Source organism: Diabrotica virgifera, chromosome 3 (assembly GCF_917563875.1).
Source record: "Diabrotica virgifera virgifera chromosome 3, PGI_DIABVI_V3a".
Lineage (NCBI taxonomy): Eukaryota > Metazoa > Arthropoda > Insecta > Coleoptera > Chrysomelidae > Diabrotica > Diabrotica virgifera.
In genome coordinates this window covers 22,443,656-22,470,523 of record NC_065445.1, presented here as the reverse complement: position 1 = coordinate 22,470,523, position 26,868 = coordinate 22,443,656, and the positions used below count along the sequence as shown (strand labels likewise).

General features: G+C 33.9%; 1 protein-coding gene across 3 annotated transcripts in view; it reads right to left on the bottom strand.

Moving 5' to 3' along the window:
- The window catches only part of LOC114325674 (fatty acid synthase), a 239,338-nt gene that overhangs the window by 14,673 nt on the left and 197,797 nt on the right, over positions 1 to 26,868 (bottom strand). For all 3 annotated transcript variants that reach the window (XM_050646364.1, XM_050646363.1, XM_050646365.1), the window contains 3 exons: positions 23,944 to 24,097; positions 19,420 to 19,627; positions 7,097 to 7,247 (listed from right to left, as the gene is read on the bottom strand). In XM_050646364.1, the coding sequence (XP_050502321.1) occupies positions 7,097 to 7,247; positions 19,420 to 19,627; positions 23,944 to 24,097 (513 nt within the window). The remainder of the gene's footprint in view (positions 1 to 7,096; positions 7,248 to 19,419; positions 19,628 to 23,943; positions 24,098 to 26,868) is intronic.

Genomic DNA, 26,868 nt, shown 5'->3' with positions numbered 1-26,868 from the left:
ACGTATGTAATGTGGCACTTAGACAAGAAGTATAAATGCCTATTTGTGTCTCTTTTATACAGTGTGTCAATTTTAAAACTTACAATGGCTATATCTCACGAACAAAAGCTGAAACCGAAAAATGCTTGAAACCGTTTCTAGGATAGTAAGGGGGAACTAAAATGACATGAAAGAGAACTCACCCCCATCAACCCCCTAGGCCCCACCCACCACAACCAAAAAAGTTTAAATTGCAGGCCCCTACTTGTGATACATCATTGAAAAGGCTATAAAAAATGCTATCCAATGGTATAAATAATAATTATACAGGGTGAAGCAATAATTGTGAAACTTTGGCTTAAATGAAAAATTTAATGAGGTTTTGTTGAACTACAAATTTGATAAAAATGTCAATTAAGTAAATGTTCAAAGTGGGTTCCGTTGTTCTCTAAACAATAATACAGTCTATTTTCAAATTCTGCACGAAATTTGACAAATGTTTTTCTAGTAATAGGGCGACATGCTTGAGTAATTATTTCTCGCAATTTCCCAAGTGACGCAAGTTAAGTTTTATAAGCAACTGATTTAAGGCAAAAATGGCAAATTAAGTTTTAATTAACAAAAAAAAAAGTACGAGCGGACACTTACCATTTAAAATAATAGTCCGGGCGATAGCATTACAAATACAAAAGTCATAGTAAGCCAGCTGATATTAACACCCTGTAGAATTATTATTTGTACATTCTATAGTACTTTTTATAGTAGGATAGTATATTACTTTTTTCTACGGGGTTACCCTAAAACAGTTGTTTATAAAACTCAACTTGCTTCACTTGGGGAATTGCAAGAAAGAATTACTCAAGCATGTCGCCCTATTACTAGAACATTTGCTAAATTTCGTGCAGAATTTGAAAATAGGATGTATTATTGTTTACCAAACAACGGAATTCACATTAAATATTTACTTAATTGACATTTTTAATAAATTTGTAATTCAACAAAACCTTATTAAATTTTTCATTTAAGCCAAAGTTTCACAATTATTGCTTCACCCTGTATAATTATTATTTATACCATTGAATAGCATTTTTTATAGCCTTTTCAATGATGTATCACAAGTAGGGGTTTGCAATTTAAACTTTTTTGGTTGTGATGGGTGGGGCCTAGGGGGTTGATGGGGGTGAGTTCTCTTTCATGTCATTTTAGTTCCCCCTTACTATCCTAGAAAGGATTTCAAGCATTTTTAGATATCAGCTTTTGTTCGTGAGATATAGCCATTGTAAGTTTTAAAATTGACACACTGTATAATATACTATTCTGAAAATATTTCTTCAAAAGATAATCAGTCCCAAACTGAATTTCCTCTATCCACGTGGCCTTAAAAAACATTTGGCTATACTACACCATTGTTTAAAAAAGAACAGATTGTCTATTGTAAACAATGGCTACAGTATTGTCCGTAGGTCTTGTTCATATTATCTGTTTCTTTTAAGCCGATGCCGCACTGCAGGAGGCTAGATGGTGGCTTGGAGGGTGGATTTTAAAGGTGGATGGTGGAGGGTCGCTGCATCCTGGACGCAGTGAAAGAGTGAAATGAAGTCAGAAGTCAGTATCCAATTGACTGCTGAGGAATCGTTTGTTTCATTTGTTACGTTACATTTGGTTTGTTTTTTAGCATATCGTCATATTAGAGGTAAAACTCACTCACTTAACTTTTCAGAAAATGGAGAAAAATCGACTTAAAGACAAAAATTGCATTTTAAATTCACCTGACTTGAATATTGGATTTTTTTTAATGCAAATGCAAAGAATAAATAAAACAGATATTTTAAGCCATGTTTCGTCACATAGTGGGTCTGCTGGGTCCCAAATTGCCCTTATTTTATACACAGCACTTATTACGCTTTCGTCCATAGCGAGGCTACCCGGATGGATTATCAAACACGACTGATATGGGTGGATAGAAGCCTGGCGGACCACCGGGTGGGTAGATGGTAGTGGGAGGCCACTGCGGCCACCGTCGTTGTATTATTCGTGGTATAAGTAGCTGGATGGTCGCCAGGCGGGTATCTACCATCCACCATCCTAGCAAACTTCCTGCACTGCGGCATCGGCCTTAGTGCTAAAGGTTCAGTTAAAGTGAATATAAGTACTTATTACAGGCGTCTACCATTTAGCAGACATTACGGGCTTACAGTGACAGTGGTATTTGACGGCTACAGTGACTCGACAAAGAATATTAAAGCTGCAGAACAACGTCGTCGAACTACAAAAACATCATCGGATTCCGAGATTATCTTTGATGAAAATATAACAGTTCCAGCGAATCAACAACAATTTTTCGCTAACATTAATAATAAATCTCGTTTCATTTCCATGTTAATTATCCAAAGGAAATAAGGAACATGATAATTGAAAAAAGAAAACTGAGAAGAATCTGGCAACAAACAAGGTCTCCTCAAGATAAGACTAAACTAAATCGTGCAAGTCAACAACTCAAAAGAACTATCCTACAATTAAAGAATGACTCGATTAATTCTTACTTACAGGAGCTAACAGATGACGGTAGTACAGATTATTCCTTATGGAAAGCTACTAAAAGACTGAAAAGACCTATTATGCACTCTCCTCCTATTAAACTAGAAAATGGTAACTGGGCCAGAAGTGGTGCACAAAAAGCAGAGCTATTTGCCATACATCTTGAAAATACATTCAAACCAAATGAACCTCAAGGGGATGAAGAAAGATGGGAGGAACCTGTTCAATTAGAGGAAGAAATTCGGCTAACTACACCAAAAGAAGTACTTGAAGAAATAAGGGAAAATATTAATCCGAAGAAAGCTCCGGGCTATGATCTAATTACGGGTGAGCTGTTGAAAAATCTTCCCCGAAGAGCTATCGTAAAATTAACAAACCTCTTTAACGGTGCATTCAGATTAAAATATGTACCAATGATATGGAAGATGGCGGAAGTCATTACGATTCCTAAACCGGGAAAACCAGCACATGAGGTTTCGTCATACAGACCGATATCTCTGCTTCCTGTAATATCGAAGCTGTTTGAGAAACTGCTCCTTAAGCGAATAAAACCAATTATTGAAGCAAGGAATTTGATACCGACACATCAATTCGGATTTAGAAATAAGCATTCAACAATTGACCAGGTGCACAGAATCACAAATATTATCGAAAGATCCCTAGAAGAAAAGAAAGTCTGTTCAACTGTATTTCTTGATGCTGCACAGGCTTTTGATAAAGTCTGGCATGAAGGTTTAACATACAAACTAAAATGTTTTTTACCTATACAGTACTCAAAACTTTTACAGTCATACATAAAAGGACGACATTTTAGAATTAAGCAAGAAGACTGTTTTTCAGACTTAAAAGAAATTAGAGCAGGTGTACCACAAGGCAGTGTGTTGGGTCCGGTCCTATACCTACTATACACGTGTGATATACCTGTACTGGAAAACAACACAGTTGCCACCTTTGCTGATGATACAGCTATTCAAGCAGTAGGGACGACAAGTGAAGAGGCGACCAACAAGGTCCAAATAGCAGTTAACCAAATATATAAGTGGACACAAAAATGGAGAATCAGGCTAAATGAAGCTAAATCTGCCCATGTTAATTTCACCAACAAAAAAATACAATATATACCAGTTATAATCAGCAATATCCAAGTACCATATGCAGATACTGCTAAGTATTTGGGTATAACATTAGATGCAAAACTACGCTGGAAGGTGCACGTTAAGAAAAAAAGGGAAGAACTAAATATAAGATATAAAAAAATGTATTGGCTAATTGGAAGAAACTCCACACTGTCGATGCATAATAAGTTACTAATTTACAAACAAATATTGAGACCTGTATGGACTTATGGATGCCCACTATGGGGGTGTACTAGACCAAGTAATATAACAGTAATACAAAGATTCCAGAACAAAATACTAAGAAATATTGTAGATCCTCCTTGGTATGTTACAAACAGTGATCTCCATAAGGACCTAGGAATGGAAACTGTGGAAATAATCATCAAGAAGATGGCAGCAAGTCACGAGCAACGACTTCACATGCACGAGAATATTGAGGCAATCCAGCTCCTCGATACTACTGGGCAAGTTAGAAGACTGAAGAGGACAAAACCTTATGAACTAGTTTAAGTGATAGGTGATAGTGAAAAGCAGAGCATAGTGCTTGTGCGCGTTAGTGTGTATGCTAGAATAGTGCACTATCTTGTTAGGTTAGATAAGAGACGCTATAGGGCAAGCTCTTAATTTTAAGGAACAGTAATAATTTAGGTTAGATTAAAATTGCTCATTGGTCAAGTATGACCAGATTGTAATTGTAATTATCATCATCGTAGTGATGATTATGGGAAAAAAAAAATTTCCATGTTAACTGACAAATTAACAGCTGCGAATATTGAAGTGAAACAAGCTAAAAATGACACAGTCCTTATAATTGAGACAGCAATTTAAGGCAACAAACACAACAATTGTAGTTGGTGAAGATGTTGATTTGTTAGTACTGCTTACTGCAAGGACTCCAGTAGATAAAGTTATTTATTTTCTGAAACCTAGAAGGGCTCAACAGCGAACAGAGATATATTCTTCGAAAAGTTTATCGGATTATCCCAAATGCCAAAAGTACATTTTATTTTTACATGCGATAACCGGCTGCGACACTACGTCAGCAATGTACAGAAGGGGCAAAATGTCAGTACTTAAATTATTAAAAAAAAAAAAAAGATTTTACTGACTGCTGTAAAGTTTTTACAGAACTTGATTCCACACCGCAAACGATAATTACGGAAGGAATTCGCTTTCTCTTGCGGTTTATGGAGTTCCAAAAAAAAATTAGTTTTCTTGATAAATACCGATACTTAACTTTTGTAAAAAATACGCGAAACAAGAAACAAGTACAACTATCATGTCTTCCTCCCACATCAGCATCTGCTTTTCAATATTTGTATCGAGTATATTATCAAGTCCAAACATGGCTAGGCAATGAACTGAATACAGAAGACTGGGGTTGGAAATTAATAGATAATACTCTGGAACCGATTAAAACCTTACTCCCACCTGTTCCAGAAAAACTCCTTAACACTATTTTTTGCAATTGCAAAAAAAGGTTGTAGTGCCATATGTGGATGTAAAAAAGTCGGGTTGCTGTGTTCTCTAGCGTGTACCAACTGCCAAGGTCAGTCTTGCTCAAATGTCCAGTTTAGTACAACAGAGGAAGACTCCTGTGATTTTAATGAAGAGACCAATGACTCAGTCACATTTGAACAATTTTTGAACATCCAGCAAGAGGAAGAGGAAGAAGATGAAATTGAAGAAGACTTGACTGTTGAAGTAGACTTTCAAGAATATGAATCTGATTAAAATATCTAAAGAAATCAAAACACTAGTTAACCTAATAATCAATAGTAATATCAATAATCAATATCAATAATAAGGTAATATCTAGAACTTGACCGGTATTGTTTCCTTAAATTATCCTAAAATTGTCAAAACAGTTAGTGGAGTGGGTCTACAGGGGAAACCACGGTAAAAAAAACGCGCCGAGTACACTACCTCACAGGTGGTGTGGAAACGTGTGCATATCATGTACTTTAGAATCGCGATATCTCAGGAATGGCAACTCTTAGGAAAAAAATTGTAAGGACTATTTTTGTATAGAATTTGAAGATCTACAACTTTGGTTTAAGGTTATTTTTTGATAAAACTTACCGTTCTCGAAAAAAATCCAAAAAATCTCAAATTTTGACCTTTGACCCCGAATAACTTTTATTGCACACACGGGATCGATGGGGACTTTTAAAACTTTATTTGTCATGGTATACCCTAGCTTTCCACCAAAATTTGGCTCTCCCGTAATTTTTGTTATTTCAAATGTCTATATAGAGACTGGGTTATAAGGTAGGGTCCATTTTTCGTTGGAATTTTTACGAGCAGGACAGATGGGATGTTATTTGCAAATCATCGAATTATCTGATCTTCTTTTGCTCCAGCATCCGATTGGCTTGCGTTTTTGGAAGCCAAGCAAGGAGGTGTAACCAAAAAAATGGTCCGAATAAGGTTTTTAATTTAATGTTATTTTATATTTTATTAAATTGAAAACTTTGACTAAAAATGATGGCATTTCCTGAGGTAAACTGTTCTGGAAGCCAACTGAGCCTCCGTTCAAATTGCTTGCATCCAAGAAATTAGATGGAAAGGACAAATGGCGAAAGATGTAAGTGAATGATATACATTGTGGTATCTAGGAAATACTAACACTAGGAATGGAGTAGCTATAATTGAAAGAAAAGCTTTGTATGGGCAATTGTACTTTGTAATTTTGTACTCTGTATATGGGCTCTGTACTTTTGTATGGTGATGAAGCGTTGAAACTAACATTGACAAAATTCATAGATGGATACCAAAGATACCTTGGACAGCAAGAACAACAAATGAGAAAGTACTTAGAAGGCTCAAGAAAGATAGAGAATTACTCAAGATTGTTCTTCTTCTTTAGGTGTCGTCTCCGCTACGGAGGTTGACAATCATCATAGCTATTCTCGAAGGTTCTTCAGCCATGAAATTCGTCTTCTTCCGATGCTTCTTCTGCCATCTATCTTTCCTTGCATTATGAGTCGCAGGATGCCATACTTCTCGCCCCGCATCATGTTCGAAATACTGTAGTTTTCTTTCTTTAATTGTAAGTTCAATTTCTTTCTCTTTACCTATTCTTCTTAGTACTTCGTTGTTCGTAACTCTATCTACCCAGGAAACCTTCATAATTCTTCTATAGGTCCACATTTCAAAGGCGTTAAGTCGTCTCATTGTCTCTCAAGATTGTTAAATACCGGAAAATGTCTTATCTGGAACATATAGTGAGGAGAAATCGATATAGGATACTTCAAATGATCCTTATAGACAAAATAAACGCCCTTAGAAGTGTACGAAGAAAACAAAGTTCTTGGTTAAAAAACATTTATGAATGAAATCAGATATCAAATTCAGGACAATTATTCCTTGTTACAGAAGATCGCGAATCGTTCGTAATGGCTATCGCCAACGTTGGATAATTATGTTATGATAAGAACAAAAAATTAACACTTATTTACTTGTGTAAAGTCATTGTCTTCAGATCCTTGGGGGTAAGGAAAATTTCAAACTCTCTTTCTAATGTCTGTTTAATTTCCACTCCTGTAACTGAATCCATACCCAATTCAGGTAACGTTACATGATGGCTTACTACCTTCATATCAGTTAGACCTAAAATATAATAAAGGCAATATAAATATGAGATACTAAAACAATGCCTATAAGTCAGATACGGTTAAACTATTTAAGCGCCACATAAAATGAAAACATTCTCTAGCCGTGCCGAAAAAAATTATAGTACGAGACCCCACTGCAGGATTAGTTCCTAAGTTAATTAATTACCCTTCGTCATTTTTAGTCAACTCGACAACATGTCTCCACTCTTCTCTATATTAAGCAATCTCTATCCAATTCTCAGATCATGATCCATTAGTAGGCGTAATGAAGATAAAACTGAAAAAGATCCAAAAACAAACAAATATACTACGATTTGATGTCTCAAATATAAAAGAAGAACCTGTATGTCAGAGGCTAAAAGCAGAAATAAATGATAACTTAAAGAAAATCAAACAAGACGTGATAAAAACAACAGATGTAAATGACAAATGGAACGTGATACAAGAAACGTTAGTAGAGGCAGGAAAGAAGATATTACCCACAAAAATAATAAAAAAACAGAGATGGATGACTTCAGAAATCCTAGAGCTAATGGAGGAAAGAAGGAAACATAAAGGCAGGAGTAAGGCTAAATACAAGGAAATCGAGAGATTAATAGGAAAGAAAATAAAAGAGGCCAAATCCACCTGGCTGGCAAATCAATGTAGTGAAATTGAAGAATATTCTAAAAAGTATGATAGCTTTAACATGCACAAGAAAATAAAGGAAATCACAAATACACAGCGAAAAAAGAGAGATGGCCTTCTTAAAGACATAAATGGAAAAATTATTATAGAAGTCAAAGAGAAATTAAAAAAGTGGAAGACATACATAACAGATCTGTTTGAGGATAATAGACAAGAACCGGAAGAAATCGACAGCGAAACGGGACCAGAGATCATAATGGAGGAAATCGAACAAGCAATACGAAACGCAAAAAACGGAAAAACTGTAGGTCCAGACGAAATACCTGCGGAATTACTGAAATGTCTAGACGATGAAACTCTACCGGTCCTACTGGATCTGTTTAATGAAGTATATAAACCGGAAAAATCCCTCATAAATGGTTGGTGTCCACCTATGTAACAATACCAAAAACAATATACGTCAAAGATTGTTCGGACTATAGGACAATATCACTAATAAGCCATACTCTCAAAATATTTCTAAAGGTGATTCATGGAAGATTATACAGAAAGCTAGAATATGATATGGATGATACCCAATTTGGGTTCCGCAAAGGACTTGGAACAAGAGAGACATTGTTTGCGTTTAATGTCCTCTCTCAGAGATGCTTAGATATGAACCTGGATATTTATTCCTGTTTCATCGACTTCGAAAAAGCGTTCGACAGGGTCCGACATGAAAAACTAATAGAATTATTGAAAAACAGAGATATAGACAGACGAGATTTACGAATTATCATCAATCTGTATTGGAATCAAAAGGCCAATATAAAGATAGAAGAACAGGAGTCCGAGAATATTGATATAAAGAGAGGAGTGACAGGGTTGTGTTCTGTCGCCGCTACTGTTTAACCTGTACAGTGAAGCCATATTTCAGGAAGCGATAGCGGAGCTAAATGATGGAATCTCTATAAACGGAAGAATAGTAAATAACATAAGATTCGCTGATGATACCGTTATAATGGCAGACACCCTGGAATCACTACAAGAATTGCTAAATAGAATTAACGATTATTGCATTAGATACGGACTAAAAATAAACAAGAAAAAAACTAAATTTATGATTGTCTCAAAAACAGAACATGGAAATGAAAGGTTAATGATAGAGCAAACCCAAATAGAAAAAGTTAAGACATACAAATATCTGGCAACCTGGGTTGATGACAAAAATGACCAAAGCAAAGAAATTAAAGTCCGAATTGAAACTGCAAGGCAAGCATTTATAAAAATGACGACACTGCTTACAAACAAAGACCTTCAGTTGCCTCTCAGATTGAGTGCTCTAAGATGCTACATATTTTCTATATTGCTATACGGAATGGAAGCTTGGACATTGAAGAGATAACACATAAGAAGAATAGAAGCGTTCGAAATGTGGTGTTACAGAAGAATATTGAAAATTCAGTGGGTTCAAAGGATTACCAATGTTGAAGTGCTACGACGTTTAAATAAGGAGTTAGAAATTATGTTCGGGTATAGTAAGTATAGATCGGGGTTTGACTAGTCAAACCCCGATCTAGCTTAAAATGTCGTAATTTATTAGATTAGGTTTAATAAAACGTCATTTTTTAATTTTAATGTTTATTATTTTTATATTGTCTTAATTAAAATAAAAAAAAATAGTGTATATTCTCACATGTTGAGTCATTATACAAGCCTGGTAATCCAAATTTAGAATCTTTTGTACTAATTTCTCTTAGAGACAGCTTAACGTCTGAAACATCTTCGAAATTAAGAAAATTCTCTTATTTTATTTCTTCAAAAAAGTGTGTCTATTGTTCCGTATTTCGTACCACCCCTATATAAACCGTCAATAATTGTTTTATCTTGTATGATACCAAAATATTTCGAGCATCTCCTTTGGCTGTATCAAAGCTAGTGGTCGCTATTAGTACAGTTTTTCCGATCGAAATTCTAGGAATTTTTTTTTCACTTAATTGTTCCATAGCATTAGCCTGGGCACAAAGACCTTTAATCGCCTTTCCTTTATTTATTTTAATCTTTTCTGTGTGTGCACAAAGCATGCATGTAACTTTTCTTTCAAAACCTTCATAGTATGCACCAAGTGTGCTGTCAGCGTAAACAACATGTACCACCAGACTACAAATTATGCACGCATGTGCGTCAGAGCTCTCTTTTTGGCAAATACAACAAACCACATCTGAAGAAGTAATCTGAATTGTTTGACAATTTTCTTCCTCTCCTAGTGACGACGGTCCAGGGGCTTCGTTAGGATTATGGTGATACTTAGTTTTTTCTCCAATTGCAATATATCTATCTTCTTTCACAGTTGACTATAAAACAATTGACGGTTTATATAGAGCTGGTACGAAATAAGGCAAAATAAACACACTTTTTTCAAGAAATCAAATAAGAGAATCCAAATAGAATTTACTTAATTTCGAAGATGTTCCCGAAGTTAAGCTGTCTCTAAGAGAAATTAGTACAAAAGATTCTAAATTTGGAGGACAAGGCTTTATAAAATGCTACTGAAATAAGAAATGCTTCTCAAAATTATGTAAGTGTAAAAGGTCTAACGTATTGTGCAAATCTAAATTCCATAATGCCTCAACATGTGAGAACATGTGAGAATAAACACTAATTTTTTTATTTTAATTACGACCATATAAAAATAGTAAACATTAAAATTAAAAAATGACGTTTTATTAAACCTAATATAACAAATTACGACATTTTAATAGCTGATCGGGGTTTGACTAGTCAAACCCCGATTTCATAAAATTGGATTTCGACCTTTGCCTGACCAACTTAGTCTCTCCTAGGTTTGACTAGTCAAAGGCCGAAACTGTGATTTATTTCGGGCTTTGAATAAGACCGTCAGTCAGACCTGAGGATTGCCTAGTCAAACCTAGGAGTGCCTGAAATTCGGGCTTTGACTATAACATATACAACAATGGAGGCCATGGTTAGGAAGGAGAAACAAAGGAAGGTCACAAATGAGATGTGCTGATGACATTAAGAATATTGGAGGACACAACTGGAAGAAAGTGGCGCAAAATAGAAAACAATGGATTGAATTGGGGAGGCCTATGTCCAAAGTTGGATTACTTAATGTTGAAGAAGAAGAAGAAATATGAGAGAGAAAGTATCCATTCGAAATAATGAAATAACAAATTTTATATTATTTTTTATTTCACTATTTCGAATACTTTCTCTCTTATACACCAAGTATCCCACACCGGCACCTTTAGAAACTGTGCACTGTTGTAGTTGTTTCGATTTTATAAAGTTTTGAAGGGCATAAAGACATCTGTTGCCGGCTTGTATCCTATTGTTTATTTTTAGTGATCTGTTATTGGCTTCAGTTATTTTTATTTCAAGATACTTATGATTTATAGTCTTATGACTTTTATGGCTCCAAGATACTTATGTCCAAGATGCCTTTAACTTGAGTGCCTTAGAGAATAATATAATGTCTGAAAAAATTGCCTCAAATTATGGTTGTCCGCCGTTAAAAACGGGAGGTATCAGAGATAAAGTGAAAGAAAGCTAGCCCGCAACGCCATTGGCTTGACAAGGTTTCTGCTTTAACACCTCGCATTCGCCATCAAATATTGTAAACCTTGTCAAACCAGTAGTGTTGCACGCTAGCTTTCTTTCACTTTATCTCTGATACCTCGCGGGTTTAACTATAGACAACCCTAATTTGCGGCCATTTTCCACAGAAAACCTTATTACAGTATACCCTATACCGTACTGAAAATCTTATCATCGTATCCAAAGAGACAAAAATTAGCTTTAATTCGGGGAACGCAGAGGTTGCAGAGTCAACATAGGAAAACAGATGGAAACATTTAAAATACTATACTATTACCACAGATTAACCCAACACAGACGCGAAACCCTGGCGATAACTCTGGTACCGAGTTTTGGTAAACTCCTCACACTTTGAGTTACCAAAAGGGTAATCGCTTAGTTTAGTAGCTCGCTTAGTATGTAGGCTTAAGCTTATTGTCAGTTCCTGAATAACCTCGACAGTACATGCGCTTTAAATAGTTTTGTTATATTTTTAAAAATGGTTGGATATACGTGTATTTGTGAAGGGTGTTCATCTAAGACGGGTCAGGGAATATCATTTTTTAGATTGCCAAAGGATGAAGTAAGGTATGTAGTGTCATTAATAAATTGATTTACTTTCTAAATACTGATTAAGCGGCATATTACTTATATCATATTAATTATTAATCTCGAAACTTACATAAAATGGTTACTCAAGCTATGTGTGTTGATGATTCGTCTTCGAGCGTTCAACGAAGCAACACCTAATTAGTTTAATCACAACTAGTTTTTGCGGTTTGTTTATAAACGTTGAGTACTAAAAGTGAAAAGTGTAAATTATCGACAAAAATTACCGATACTTGGACATTTACTGTAAGTTATTTAATTTATTTAATTAAATCGACTTATTACCAATGATTGCGTGTTGGTGTAAGGACCGTACTCAGGTTCCGTAGATCAATATGAACGAAGCTTCATCATCAAATGTTTTTCCTCAACAAGAAATTCCCAAAAATGATACTACTTCACCAAAGTTATATTCAACAGTTTTAAATGAACCTACCAGTATATTATTCACTTCCAAAAAACAAGCGGTTGTATTAAATTCAGTTCCAAATTCAAAAATCGAGGATTACCTGAATGCTGTAGCCAACTCAGTTGACCCCAAAAATATACTTGCAATATCCCGAATTGTTAATGATCGTATATGCATCTACTTCACTTCAGAAAATATTGTTGAAACATTTTTGAAAACAGACAATGGGATAATAATAGTAAATCAACATCGCATTCAAGCTAGAAAGCTAATTACTCCAAATGAAAAACTAATAATTTCTAATGTACCTCCTTCCATACCACATAATGTCATAGAAAATGAGCTCAAGAAGATAGGAATCTATCAAATAACACCAGTAGATTTTCTACGGATCGGAACATCAAATCCTAGTTTTAGGCATATCATTAGTTTTCGACGTTTTACTTATATAGCCCCTAAAAATCTTGAAAATCTTCCCGATTCAATATTAATTAACCACGATCAATCGAACCACCGAATTTATTTCTCACTAGAAAAACAAACGTGCTTTATTTGTAAACAAACTAATCATTTAGCATCTCGATGCCCAAATTCTAATAATCAATCCACCGATGACAGTACAACAAACATTTCCCAATCACAATGTGATCAATCTATTAGGTCACAACAAAATAAAACTCAACCAACAGAAAATTCTCCCGTACTTACTAAACATATCAGTAATTCACAACCTACTGAAACAACCACTTCAATCGCACAACAAAACTCTACTGAAACAATCACTTCACCCGCACCACAAAACTCTACTGAAACACTCACTGCACTCGCACCACAAACCTCCACTGCAACAATCACTTCACCCGCACCAAAAAACTCTACATCTTTCGATAACTCCCAGACAATGGTGACGGAACCGGTTAAAACAAATGAAACTATAACAGCAACTCAAACAGAAGGGCAAACACCTAAAAGAAATGCTTCTGATCTAACTTCTCCTGAAACAGAGGGTGGAAGTCCTTTTAAAGAACCCATTACAAAACACAAAAGAACAAAAACAGATCTCCAAACCCATCATAACGTAGCTGAAGATCTTACGACCTGTACAGTGAATTTTTTCCAAGATAAGTCGAACAGTAGCTGTTTAAGTCAAGAAGAGCTAATAGATTTATTTGAAAACGCTCACGGATCTCCAGATCCACTTAGTATTGCTAAAATATACACGGAAGATATCGAAGGGTTAATAGATCTCTTAAAAAAGCTTTATCCAGTGCTATCACATAGATACTTGAAATCTCGATGTACAAGACTGAGGAATAAGCTTAGCAAACTACAGGATGACTATTCTTCTACAGATTTTAGCGACACACCCACTAATTAAAAACATTCAACTCCATAATTCAATGGAATCTGAACGGGTTTTACACCCGTCTAGAAGAATTCAAATTACTAATGTCAAAATTCACACCGTCCATCATTTGTCTACAAGAAACACACTTTAAACAGCAGAAATTTTATAAACTAAAAAACTATACACCATATATTAAAAATAGACTTAATGCAAACCAGGCTAGTGGAGGGACAGCTATTTATGTACATAACCAATATAATACTGAAATAATAGATTTAAATACACAATTAGAGGCTATAGCAATATCTCTGAAAGGACCTCAAAAAATAAACATCTGCAATATATACATTCCTCCCGGTACTGATCCTTCAGCTCGCGAATTATCAGACCTTTTTAATCAAATTCCTCAACCACGTATTATTTTAGGCGACTTCAATGCACATCATGTCCTATGGGGCTCAAGTAAATCAGATAGTCTAGGGCGTAAAATTGAACAAATTATAACTAACCTTAATGTCAACTTACTTAATGACGGTAGTATTACAAGATTTAATGTCTCTACAGGTGGCGGTTCAGCGATTGATTTAACTCTATGTGACCCTGTTTTACAACCTGGACTGTCTTGGCAAGTAACACCTTATCTACATGGAAGCGATCACTTCCCAATATTAATAACAAATAATAATGTAACTCCCTCTTCTATCCCGTCTAATAAATGGAATCTAAAGCATGCCGACTGGTCTTTATATTCTTCTTTAATATCTCGATCCGTATCTGAGCTAACTCCTCCCAGCGATGACCATGCAAGTATTAATCATATAGTTTCCAGTTTTATTCAGCTTATAACAACAGCTGCAGAATTATCCGTAGGTTTTATAAAATTTCCAAAAAAACACCCTCCAGTCCCTTGGTGGAATCAAGAATGTAAAGTAGCAATCAGAGAGTCAAAAAGTTCTTTTAACAAATTTAAAAAATTTCCTACACTTCAAAACCAACTCGAATATAAGCAAAAGAGAGCTTACTGTAGATATATATTGAAGAAAAGTAGGCGAGAAGCGTGGAAAACATATGTCTCGTCCTTAAATTCATCTACTCCTATTTCCGAAGTTTGGAAAATGATTAATAAAATGAATGGTAAAAAATCCTTCAATACAATCCATTATTTAGAATATAACAATCTTACTTGCTCGACGAAAGAACAAATAACCGCTCTACTAGCTGATACATATCTAAGACACTCCAGTAATGACAGTATCTCTACTAAGTCCATAATACACAAACAAAATTTAGAGAACACTTACATAGATTTAGAGGATCATACAGATTCTCCTCTTAATGCCATACTCTCAATGGATGAGTTACTATATTCATTAAATTGTACAAAAGATACCAGTCCTGGACCTGATAACATTCCAGCTACATTTTTAAAATCATTACCAGAAGAAGGTAAACAATACTTACTAAAAATTTACAATTTTATCTGGACAAAAAATGTATTTCCAGATAGTTGGTACCAGTCAATTATTATTCCAGTAATTAAGCATGGGAAAAGTAAATCAGACCCTGAGTCCTATCGACCGATCTCACTGACATGTTCTATATGTAAAATTCTGGAGAAAATGGTAAGCAACAGACTACTGTGGTATCTAGAAGATAAACAACTTCTTACCCCTATTCAAAGTGGTTTTAGGAAATCAAGGTCTACTTTAGATAATCTAGTTGATATAGAATCCGAGATTCATGAAGCATTTGGATGCAATCAAGAGTGTTTAGCAGTTTTCTTTGACATAACTCATGCGTATGATACAATTTGGAGATCTGACATATTAAAAAACTTATCCAGATGGTCAATCAAAGGTAACATCCTCAAATTTATAAAAAATTTTCTAAAATTTCGTCAGTTTAGAGTTCGTGTAGATAATGTTTTTTCAGAGCCAACAACGCAAACTAACGGTATCCCACAAGGTTCTACACTAAGCGTAGTACTGTTCCTTATTGCGATTAATGATATCTCTAAATCCTTTAGTTCATTAGTAAAGGCACGCTTATATGCTGATGATCTTGTCATATTTTCTAGAGGGAAAAATGTTTTAACACTTACCAGATATATACAAGCCTCTATCAATCAACTAGAAAATTGGTCAGAGAGTTGTGGTCTACAGTTTTGTCCAAATAAAACAAAAGCAATTTTCTTTAGCAAGAACCCAAAAAACATCATATTACCACCTAAGCTCACCTTAAACTCGTTACCTATTGCTTATGTTAAATCAACTACCTTTTTAGGAATGAAATTAGATCATAGGTTAACCTGGAAAGATCATATCTTTCATCTTCGACAAACAACTCAAAATGGCCTAAGTTTATTAAAAAGCATATCTCACAAACATTGGGGAGCCGATTTCCAAACACTCATAAATGTCTACAGAACGCTTATTCGTTCTAAACTAGATTATGGCGCAGTTGCTTACAATTCAGCCAAAGCACCAATACTTAAATTATTAGATCCTGTACATAATACAGCGATAAGAATAGCGCTGGGAGCTCATCATACTAGCCCGATTGAAAGTTTATACTGTGAATCAGGTGAACCTTCCCTCCAACTAAGAAGAAACTTCCTCAGCCTTGTATATGCAGCTAAATTGTCGGCTAATCCACATATACCGACATTTAAAAACACGTTTGCCGACAGATTCACATCGACATTTAACACCTCACAAAGATTAAGTCCGCCGTTTTATATCCGGATACAGAGATTACAAAATAGCTTAAACATACATTTTCCTGAGACATACAATGTAACTAACCTTAAACATCAACCTCCTTGGAGAATACAGCTACCTATTTGTGATACAAGTCTTACTATCCACGACAAATATGACACACCACATAGTATAATTAAAAAGAAAGCAGCAGAGAAATTAAACTCTGCTAAGAACTTCCACATTTTTACAGATGCGTCTAAATCTGACAATGGGGTAGGGGCTTCTTTTACAACTTTACACCAAGACTTCTCCTTCTCACTGTCCCTTAGATCAACCGTATTTTCAGCAGAACTTCTTGCTATTTTACAAGCAATAAAATTTGTAAATAATAAAAACATAAAAAATTCTTTGATAATAACCGACTCTTTAAGTGCCCTCAGCTCTATGAAACGGTTATACGCAAAACATCCCATCTTATTGCTTATAAAGTCAGAACTAATGAGGTGTCAAGAAAACGATCGATTTGTTAAATTTCTTTGGGTTCCGTCACACTGTGGTATAACTGGAAATGAAAAAGCTGATCAGTTAGCAAGGGAGGCAACAGAAAATCCACAATCAACATTAGTCACTAAATGCGTTCATAGCGACCTGAAGCAACATTTTAAAAACAAAATAAGTGAGAATTGGCAACTTCACTGGAGCAATTCGGAGACATCTATGAAGAACATTAAAGAAGAGGTAGCTGTATACAATCTCCCACAAAAGCGACGAGACCAAGTATGCATCTCTAGGTTGCGTATAGGCCACACGAAGTTAACACACGACTACCTTTTAAGTGGCGAACAAGTTCCCATTTGCTACAGTTGTGATAGTGTAACTACAGTGAACCATGTGCTAGTGGACTGCCCTTTATATACCCTAGAGCGACATCAAGTTGGATTACCGACTACATCCAAAGAGTGCCTAAACGGGTCAAATAACGACAGAACTATAAACTTTTTAAGAAATGCAAGACTCGTTCACAAAATTTAATGTAACATTTTAGCCATTTATGTAATTATTGTACCATGCTAATGACCCTTAGTGGTTGATGCAATTTTGTAAATAAAAAAAAAAAAAAAAAAAAAGCTATGTGTGTTAGAAATAGTTCCAATAGTATTTTTTCAAGGAATATTTTGATAAGTGTGAAAAAAATCCTGTCTTGAAAACAGTAAATTTTAGTTATTAGTAAGAATGAATAACGCCATGTTATTGAAGATAGTCAAAATAATCTTAAAAAATAAAAGAGATATTAACAAGACATTAAATTTTTATTAAAAAACATCTTATGTTATAGGAGTGAGCTATGGTTAAAAGCTACTAAAAGACAAGATTTGTTAGAGGAGGATTTAACTAGATACAGAATTTGCGAAAAGCATTTTGAAAATAAATTTTTATGCACATCTTCACGACGAAAACTCTTGTATGACAATGCTTTGTCGTCAATTTTTACCGAATCTAAAGATATCTGCGCGAATACGTCTGAGCAGCCGCTGAAAAAGTTCAAATATTGTCAGGTAAAAAATTAGGTAAATATCAATAATTTCAATAATAAAAAGATATGATTTTTCAGATAATAGAATAACGCTTACGGCGGAAAATTTACAGGTAATATCCTCTAAACAAGTTTCTATCAGCCCCAGTAAGGAAAAAGATGGACACATTTCTACAAGAATTACAAAAGATGTTTCCCAGTTATCACCTTCAGTATCATTACAAACACCAGCATCTTTTATGTATAACTTGCCAGGTGAATATAAACTGAAATGTTAAATCAGGTTTTTGAAAAGAAAACTTTTGAATAGAAAAATATGTAAAAAACAAAACGGTACAAAACAAGAGTTAGAGCAGTTTAAAAAATTATGTGACAAATTTCTTAATAAATCATTGGCCGAAATTGTAAAAACTCAGGCACTGTTGCGGAAAAAAGTCCCAAAGGCCAGACGATATTCTCAGGAATACAAACAATTCGCTCTCACATTATACTTTTTTGGACCCAAAACTTATCACTTTTTGAAAAAAATTCTTTATTTACCAAGTAAACGTTGTTTATATAATTAAATTTGATTATATAATTAAATAACCTGGAACTTGAAAATTATTATATTAACAACACTTTATTTGGTTTTGTTCTGGAAGGCCATACCTGTAATTCTCAAATTACTGTCACCAAACGACTGTCACTTTTCTAATACCTAGTTTACTTTCTCTTCTTTTGTTTTGTTTTGTAGCTAGTTTACTTTCTCTTGTTTTGTACCTACCTAGAATTTCCAAATTACCCCATTATATTTATATCGTGTTCACTTCAAAGCAAGTTTTTATTATTTTTCAATATACACAGAAATTTAATATATGACCATTTATATATAAATCTTTAACGATTGTCACTTTTCTAACAGTTAGTTAACTTTCTCTTGTTTTGTTAAGCACATACCTAGAATTCCCAAATTACCTATTGTATTTTTATTTCCTTTTTCGTTTAACACAGAAATTTATTAAGTGACCAATGTTGTGTTAAGTTTTGTTTGTCTTAATTTTTAGTGTAAATATAGTAAATATCAAATCAGGTGTAACAGTAAGTATTATAGACCAAATGAACTATTTTGTAAGTTATCAATTGTATTGGTGCAAACACCGGCACAACAACTGTGCTCCTTAGTTTCAAGGTTACCAATTTTTGTATCGGCATCATAGCATAGCTTCCACATCTGTGTTGGGTTAATCTGTGCTATTACGCTATCTTGTATAATTTTTGGGGTTACTCAAAACCATGTAACAGGTCTGATAAAATAGCCTAAAGGGCTACATTTGGCCCGCAGGTCGTACTTTGCCCATGTTTGCTATAAGTAAGACTTACCTAAAATATTAGTTACGGTGTCGACAATATTATCAGATGAACCTGCTCCACTAAGTTTTTCGGCAACTACTATACTTGAGACTACTGTGGCTTGGTTTTGTCGTAACAATGTATTTAAAACATTTAGACAATTTGAAATCTTTTGCTGTAGAGTTCCACCAATCTCAAGCTGTGTGTGATTTGTTTGTAATTCTGCTACGAGTCCAACCTAAAATTTAAGTTTAATAAACAAGTGAAAGTTTTACTTTAATAAAATTAAAATAATATTAAAAATAAAACTTTATTCGGACCAAGTTTTCTGGTCACACCTTCGTGGTTTCTAAAATTTGCAAACCAGCGAATGCTGGAGCAAAAAAGGCTGAGGGAACTCTAAAAGTTGCATCTCCCTTTTCGCCTGTACAGCGCGGTACAATTCCAACAAAAAATGGTCCCGCATACTTAGCCCGATCACGGAAAACAAAATTTTACGAAAACCTCCAAAAAAATAAAGGAGGAATGAAAATTTGGGAATAGGTAGTTGAAATTGTCTATTATTATATAAGAAAAAGTTTACAATTCTACATTCCCTCTATTTTACAAAAATTGGGAAATACGGGGTGAAAAATATTATCTCGGGTGTGAAAAAATATACGTTCAAAATAAGTCTAAAATTGGATAAAATGACTAATTCCACGTAACTTTTGTTCTATCGAGTCTTTTCACTAAGTTAATACTTTTCGAGTTATTTGCGAGTAGTATGGTATAGTTAGACCCAAACCCAGACATCCAAAGTGAAAGTTATCCTCCAACACCAAATTGTTCTATATGGTCCACATAATGTTCAGAAAAAAGTCACACCATTTTGAGCGTCGGGTTTGGGGGGAGAGGGGAGAGAAATCTGAAAATTCGTAGTTTTTTACGTTTTTCGTCAATATTTCTAAAACTAAGCGGTTTAGCATGAACAACCCTCTACACAAAATTGTTCTACATTAAATTTGAAATAAAAAAGGCCCTATTCATAACCCTTCTAAAATGAACGGTTCCAAAGTTACGGAGGTAGTATAGTATAATTGGTCCAAAAAAAGCCTAACCCAGACATCCAAAGTAAAAGTTTTCCTTCAACACCAGATTGTTCTATATGGTCCACATATTGTTCAGTAAAAAGTTACACCATTTTGAGCGTCCGGTTTGGGGGGGAGATGAGGGAGAATTCGGTAAATTAGTGGTTTCTTTAGGTTTTTCGTGAATAATTCTAAAACTATGTTTACGCGTAAACAATGTTTTATACAAAAATGTTCTACATAAAATTTAAAATAAAAATAGTCCTATCCATAATTGTTATAAAATCAACGGTTCCAGAGTTACGGAGGGTGAAATGTGGAGGTTTTCGATACTGTTTATATTTTTTGGGCAATTCATGATGATTTTGGTTGGTGAGGTTGACGTTTCTTCAGGATCTTATCACTAACATACCATAGGTGACTGAAATAGCAAATCCTGTTAAAGAAAATTTCTTTCAATCAGTAAGAATATTATAAATTGCCCAAAAAATATGAAAAGTATCGAAAATTTCGACTTTTCACCCTCCGTAACTCTGGAATCGTTTATTTTATAACAATTATGTATCGGACCTTTTTTGTTTTAAATTTGATGTAGAACATTTTTGTATAGAACATTGTTTACGCTAAAGCATATTTTTAGAAATATTGACGAAAAACATAAAAAAAAACTGCTAATTTACCGATTTCTCCCCCATACCCCCCCCCAAACCGGACGCTCAAAATTGTGTAACTTTTTACTGAACAATATGTGGACCATATAGAACAATCTGGTGTTGAAGGAAAACTTTTACTTTGGATGTCTGGGTTAGGCTTTTTTTTGGACCAATTATACTATACTACCTCCGTAACTTTGGAACCGTTCATTTTATTGTAGTAGTGTATATTAACAAATTAGTAGTTTTTTTAAGTTTTTCGTCAATATTTCTAAAACTATGCTTTAGCCTAAGGAATCTTCTACAGAAAAATGTTCTATATAAAATTTAAAACAAAAAAGGTTCTATACATAATTGTTATAAAATCAACGGTTCCAGAGTTACGGAGGGTGAAAAGTGGAGGTTTTCGATACTTTTTATATCTACCGATTTCTCCACCCTCTCCCCCCCAAAACCGACGCTCAAAATGGTGTGACTTTTTTCTGAACATTATGTGGACCATATAGAACAATTTGGTGTTGGAGGATAACTTTCACTTTGGATGTCTGGGTTTTTGGTATAGTTATATCATAAATATTGCCCAAAAAATATAAAAAGTATCGAAAACCTTGACTTTTCACCCTCCGTAACTCTGGAACCGTTGATTTTATAACAATTATGTATACAACATTTTTTTTTTTAAATTTCATGTAGAACATTTTTGTATATAACATTGTTTACGCTAAAGCATAGTTTTAGAAATATTGACGAAAAACGTAAAAAAACTACTAATTTACCGGCTTCTCTCCCATCTCCCTCCCAAACCGGTCGCTCAAAATGGTGTAACTTTTTACTGAACAATATGTGGACCATATAGAACATTTTGGTGTTGGAGGAAAACTTTTACTTTGGATGTTTGGGTTAGGCCTTTTTTGGACCAGTTATACTATACTACCTCCGTAACTTTGGAACCATTCATTTTAGAAAGATTATGCATCGGACCTTTTTTATTTCAAATTTAATGTAGAACAATTTTGTATAGAGGGTTGTTCATGCTAAACCGCATAGTTTTAGAAATATTGACGAAAAACTTAAAAAACTACGAATTTACCGATTTCTCCCCCCTCTCCCCCAAACCCGACGCTCAAAATGGTGTGACTTTTTTCTGGACATTGTGTGGACCATATAGAACAATTTGGTGTTGAAGGATAACTTTCACTTTGGATGTCTGGGTTATGCCATCTTTTGGATCAACTATACTATACTAGAGTGATAATGTTCATTTTTAACAAAAAAAAAACATGTTTTTGGACGGTTTTTCGGAGATAACTCAAAAAATAAGTATTTTATCGAAAAAAATATTCTTAGCAAAAATATAGTTTATAAAAAACTGAAAAAAATGGTGTATGCTTGAGGTCTGTAGACTCAGTAGAAGTAGAGTTGTAGCTAATGAAAAGTAGGTTCTTCTTCGTCAAATTCCAAATCGAATATTTCAATGTAAAATAACCCAAAAACGGAGCACGTTTCTGGGAATAAAGTGCATAAAAAAGGTTTATTTTTGTTTAAAAAAAAACTTTAACATTAAAAGTAAGTGAGTTACGCTTAAAATATTGTTGATCCTTTTTATTTTTTGGTAAAAAAGTCGCGAAAATCACCCCCTAATTAGCTTCTCAAATAAAATTAATCGTTACCGCTTCACAAGTTATTTAACTTATGTATTGTTTATATTATCTATAAGTTTCATTGGTTCAAAGTGCTCATTTTTGAAAAAAAGATGGGTGTAAAATAAAACATTTATAGTAATAAAAATGTTTTAATAAATAATAAAAATAAATCAAAATTATTAGTAATACCAAAAATCTCAAACAGTAATAAAATGTACGTTTTGCTTTTCTGAATATTTTTGATTTTTTGTTTTCTTGTTAGGCAAAAATTGGTTATGCTATGGCTATTCAAAATGCTATGGCTATGCAAAGCTATTTTAACTACAGCTTTTTTAAAAATAAGCACTTTGAACCGATGAAACTTACAGATCATATAAAAAATACATAATCAAAGTAACTTGTCAAGTGGTAATGATAACGTTTATTTGTCATGCTAATTAGGAGGTGATTTTGGCGATTTATTTACCAAAAAATAAAAGGGGCCAACAATATTTTGAGCGTAACTCACTTACTTTTAAAGTTAGGATTTTTTTTAAAAACGGAAATAAACCTTTTTTTAAGCAGTTTAAAAAAGTTGAAATGAATTTTCCCCGAAAAGTTCTCCCTTTTTGGGTTATTTCTCATTGAAATATTCGATTTGGAATTTGACGAAGGAGAACCTACTTTTCATTAGCTACAACTCTGCTTCTACTAGGTCTACATACCTCGTGAATCCACCATTTTTTTCAATTTTTTATAAGCTATATTTTTGCTAAGAATATTTTTTCGCTAAAATACTTACTTTTTGAGTTATCTCCAAAAAACCGTCAAAAAACATGTTTTTTTTCTGTTAAAAATGAACTTATTCACTCGCAAATAACTCGAAAGATATTGACTTAGTGGAAAAATTCTATAGAACAAAAGTTGTTTAGAATTAGTCATTTTATCCAATCCCGGTCTTATTTTGAATGTATTTTTTTCATCTTCGAGAGGGGATATTTCCCTCCATTTTTGTAAAATGGAGGGGATGTAGAATTGTAATCTTTTTCTTATATAACAATAGACAATTTCAACTACCTATTCCCAAGTTTTCATTCTTTCTTTATTTTTTTGGGGTCAGATTGTTCTTTGATCGGGCTAACTTAGTTTTCCATGAAATTATAAATTAAAACCGTTAAATTAAAAATTAGGAAATAATTTAAAACTTACGTCTCCAATAGCCCCCCATTGTATAGCTAATGCTGGATATCCTTCTTTTTTCCTTAATTCGCATATTCTTTCCATAACAGAATTTGCCATTCCGTAATTAGTTTGTCCAGCATTTCCTCTGCCACATGAGACCGATGAGAAAACCACAAAATCTCTATACATGACAAAAGGAAATAACAATAACAATGATTAAAATGTTATAAGTAAATAAAATTATACAGGGTGTTTCACTGGGAAAGGGAAATACTTGAACGATGAATAGAGTGCACTGAGTCGGTTCTAGATATACTACATTTATTGCCTCACCTATTTTTATAACTGAGTTACCGGGTGTTTTATCGATTTTGCCCATTTCTTTCTTGACCCATAACTTTAGAACCACCTTGTATATTTTTTTGATATTTGATACACATATGTGTCATTTAGAATCTAAACGACCCAACTACTAATCACAAAAAAAATCCAGGTTTGGATTAGGCTTATTATACAGGGTGTCCCGAAAAGATTGGTCATAAATTATACCACAGATTCTGGGGTCAAAAATAGGTTGATTTAAACTCACTTACCTATATACAATAGTGCACACAAAAAAAGTTACAGCCCTTTGAAGTTACAAAATGAAAATCGATTTTTTTTCATATATAGAAAACTCCTTGAGGTTTTTTATTGAAAATGGACATGAGGAATTTTTATCGCAGCAACATCTTAAAAAAAAATTATAGTGAAATTTGTGCACCCCATAAAAATTTTATGGGGGTTTTGTTCCCTTAAACCCCCCAAACGTTTATGTACGTTCCAATTAAATTATTATTGTGGCACCATTAGTTAAACACAATATTTTTAAAACTTTTTTGCCTCTCAGTACTTTTTTGATTAGCCAGTGTTTATCGAGATATTTTGAATATTTGTCGAATCCACCAGATATTTGTATATGGTTAAGTATGGTTATAGACACCTAGTAATAATCTGAAAATTTATTTATAACTTAAATTTTTTGGTATATTTTGAAAAAGAGGCCACATCTCGATAAAAGTTGACTTATCAAAAAAGACTAAGAGGCAAAAAAGTTTTAAGAACACTGTGTTTAACTAATGGTACCACAATAATAGTTTAATTGGAACGTACACAAACATTTGGGGGCTTTAAAAAAACAAAACCCCCATAAATGTTTTATGTAAATATAGTAAAAAAGAAGCCGCATCTCGATAAAAACTGGCTTATCGAAAAAATACTAAGAGGCACAAAAGTTTTAAAAACGTTGTGTTCAACTAATGGTACCACAATGATGAATTAATTGGAACGTACACAAAAGTTTGGGGGGGTTTAAGGGAACAAAATCCCCATAAATTTTTTATGGGGTGGACAAATTTCACTATAATTTTGTTTTAAGGTGGTCCTGCCATAAGAATGACACATGCCCGTTTTCAATCAAAAATCTCTGAGAGTTTTCGATATATTGAAAAAAATCGATTTTCATTTTGTAACTTCAAAGGGCTGTAACTTTTTTTATGAGCACATTTGTACTAAGGTAAGTTAGGTTCAATCGAACTATTTTTGACCCCAGAATGTGTGGTATAATTTATGACCATTCTTTTCGGGACACCCTGTATATCTAGTATACATGATAATAATATAGCCTTGCAAAGATTGCCTTCTGGTCAGTGGAGGATCTATGGGGAAGGAAAATAAAGACATTTTCCCCCCTAAGAAGGTTCGAAATGAAAGAAAAAAAATTGTTCAAACATAAAAAATACATTAGCTGACATGAAACCGAAACCACAGAAAGACAAATTTAACCAAATAAACACGTTGCTGGTTAGGAATATTAATAGTACGGTATAACTAGATCCAAACCCAGACATCCAAAGTGAAAGTTATCCTCCAACATCAAATTGTTCTATATGGTCCACATAATGTTCAGAAGAAAGTCACACCATTTTGAGCGTCGGGTTTGGGGGGGAGAGGGAGGAGAAATCGGTAGATTCGTAGTTTTTTAAGTTTTTCGTCAATATTTCTAAAACTATGCGGTTTAGCATGCACAACCTTCTATACAAAAATGTTCTACATTAAATTTGAAACAAAAAAGGCCCTATGCATAATCCTTCTAAAATGAACGGTTCCAAAGTTACGGAGGTAGTATAGTATAATTGGTCCCAAAAAGGCCTAACCCAGACATTAAAAGTAAAAGTTCTCCTCCAACACCAAATTGTTCTATATGGTCCAGATACTGTTCAGTAAAAAGTTACACCATTTTGAGAGTCCGGTTTGGGGGGGGGGGTATGGGGGAGAAATCGGTAAATTAGCAGTTTTTTTTATGTTTTTCGTCAATATTTCTAAAAATATGCTTTAGCGTAAACAATGTTCTATACAAAAATGTTCTACATCAAATTTAAAACAAAAAAGGTCCGATACATAATTGTTATAAAATAAACGATTCCAGAGTTATGGAGGGTGAAAAGTCGAAATTTTCGATACTTTTCATATTTTTTGGGCAATTTATAATATTCTTACTGATTGAAAGAAATTTTCTTTAACAGGATTTGCTATTTCAGTCGCCTATGGTATGTTAGTGATAAGCTCCTGAAGAAACGTCAACCTCACCAACCAAAATCATCATGAATTGCCCAAAAAATATAAACAGTATCGAAAACCTCCACATTTCACCCTCCGTAACTCTGGAACCGTTGATTTTATAACAATTATGGATAGGACTATTTTTCTTTTAAATTTTATGTATAACATTTTTGTATAGAACATTGTTTACGCGTAAACATAGTTTTAGAATTATTCACGAAAAACGTAAAGAAACTACTAATTTACCGAATTCTCCCTCATCTCCCCCCCAAACCGGACGCTCAAAATGATGTAACTTTTTACTGAACAATATGTGGACCATATAGAACAATTGTGTGTTGGAGGAAAACT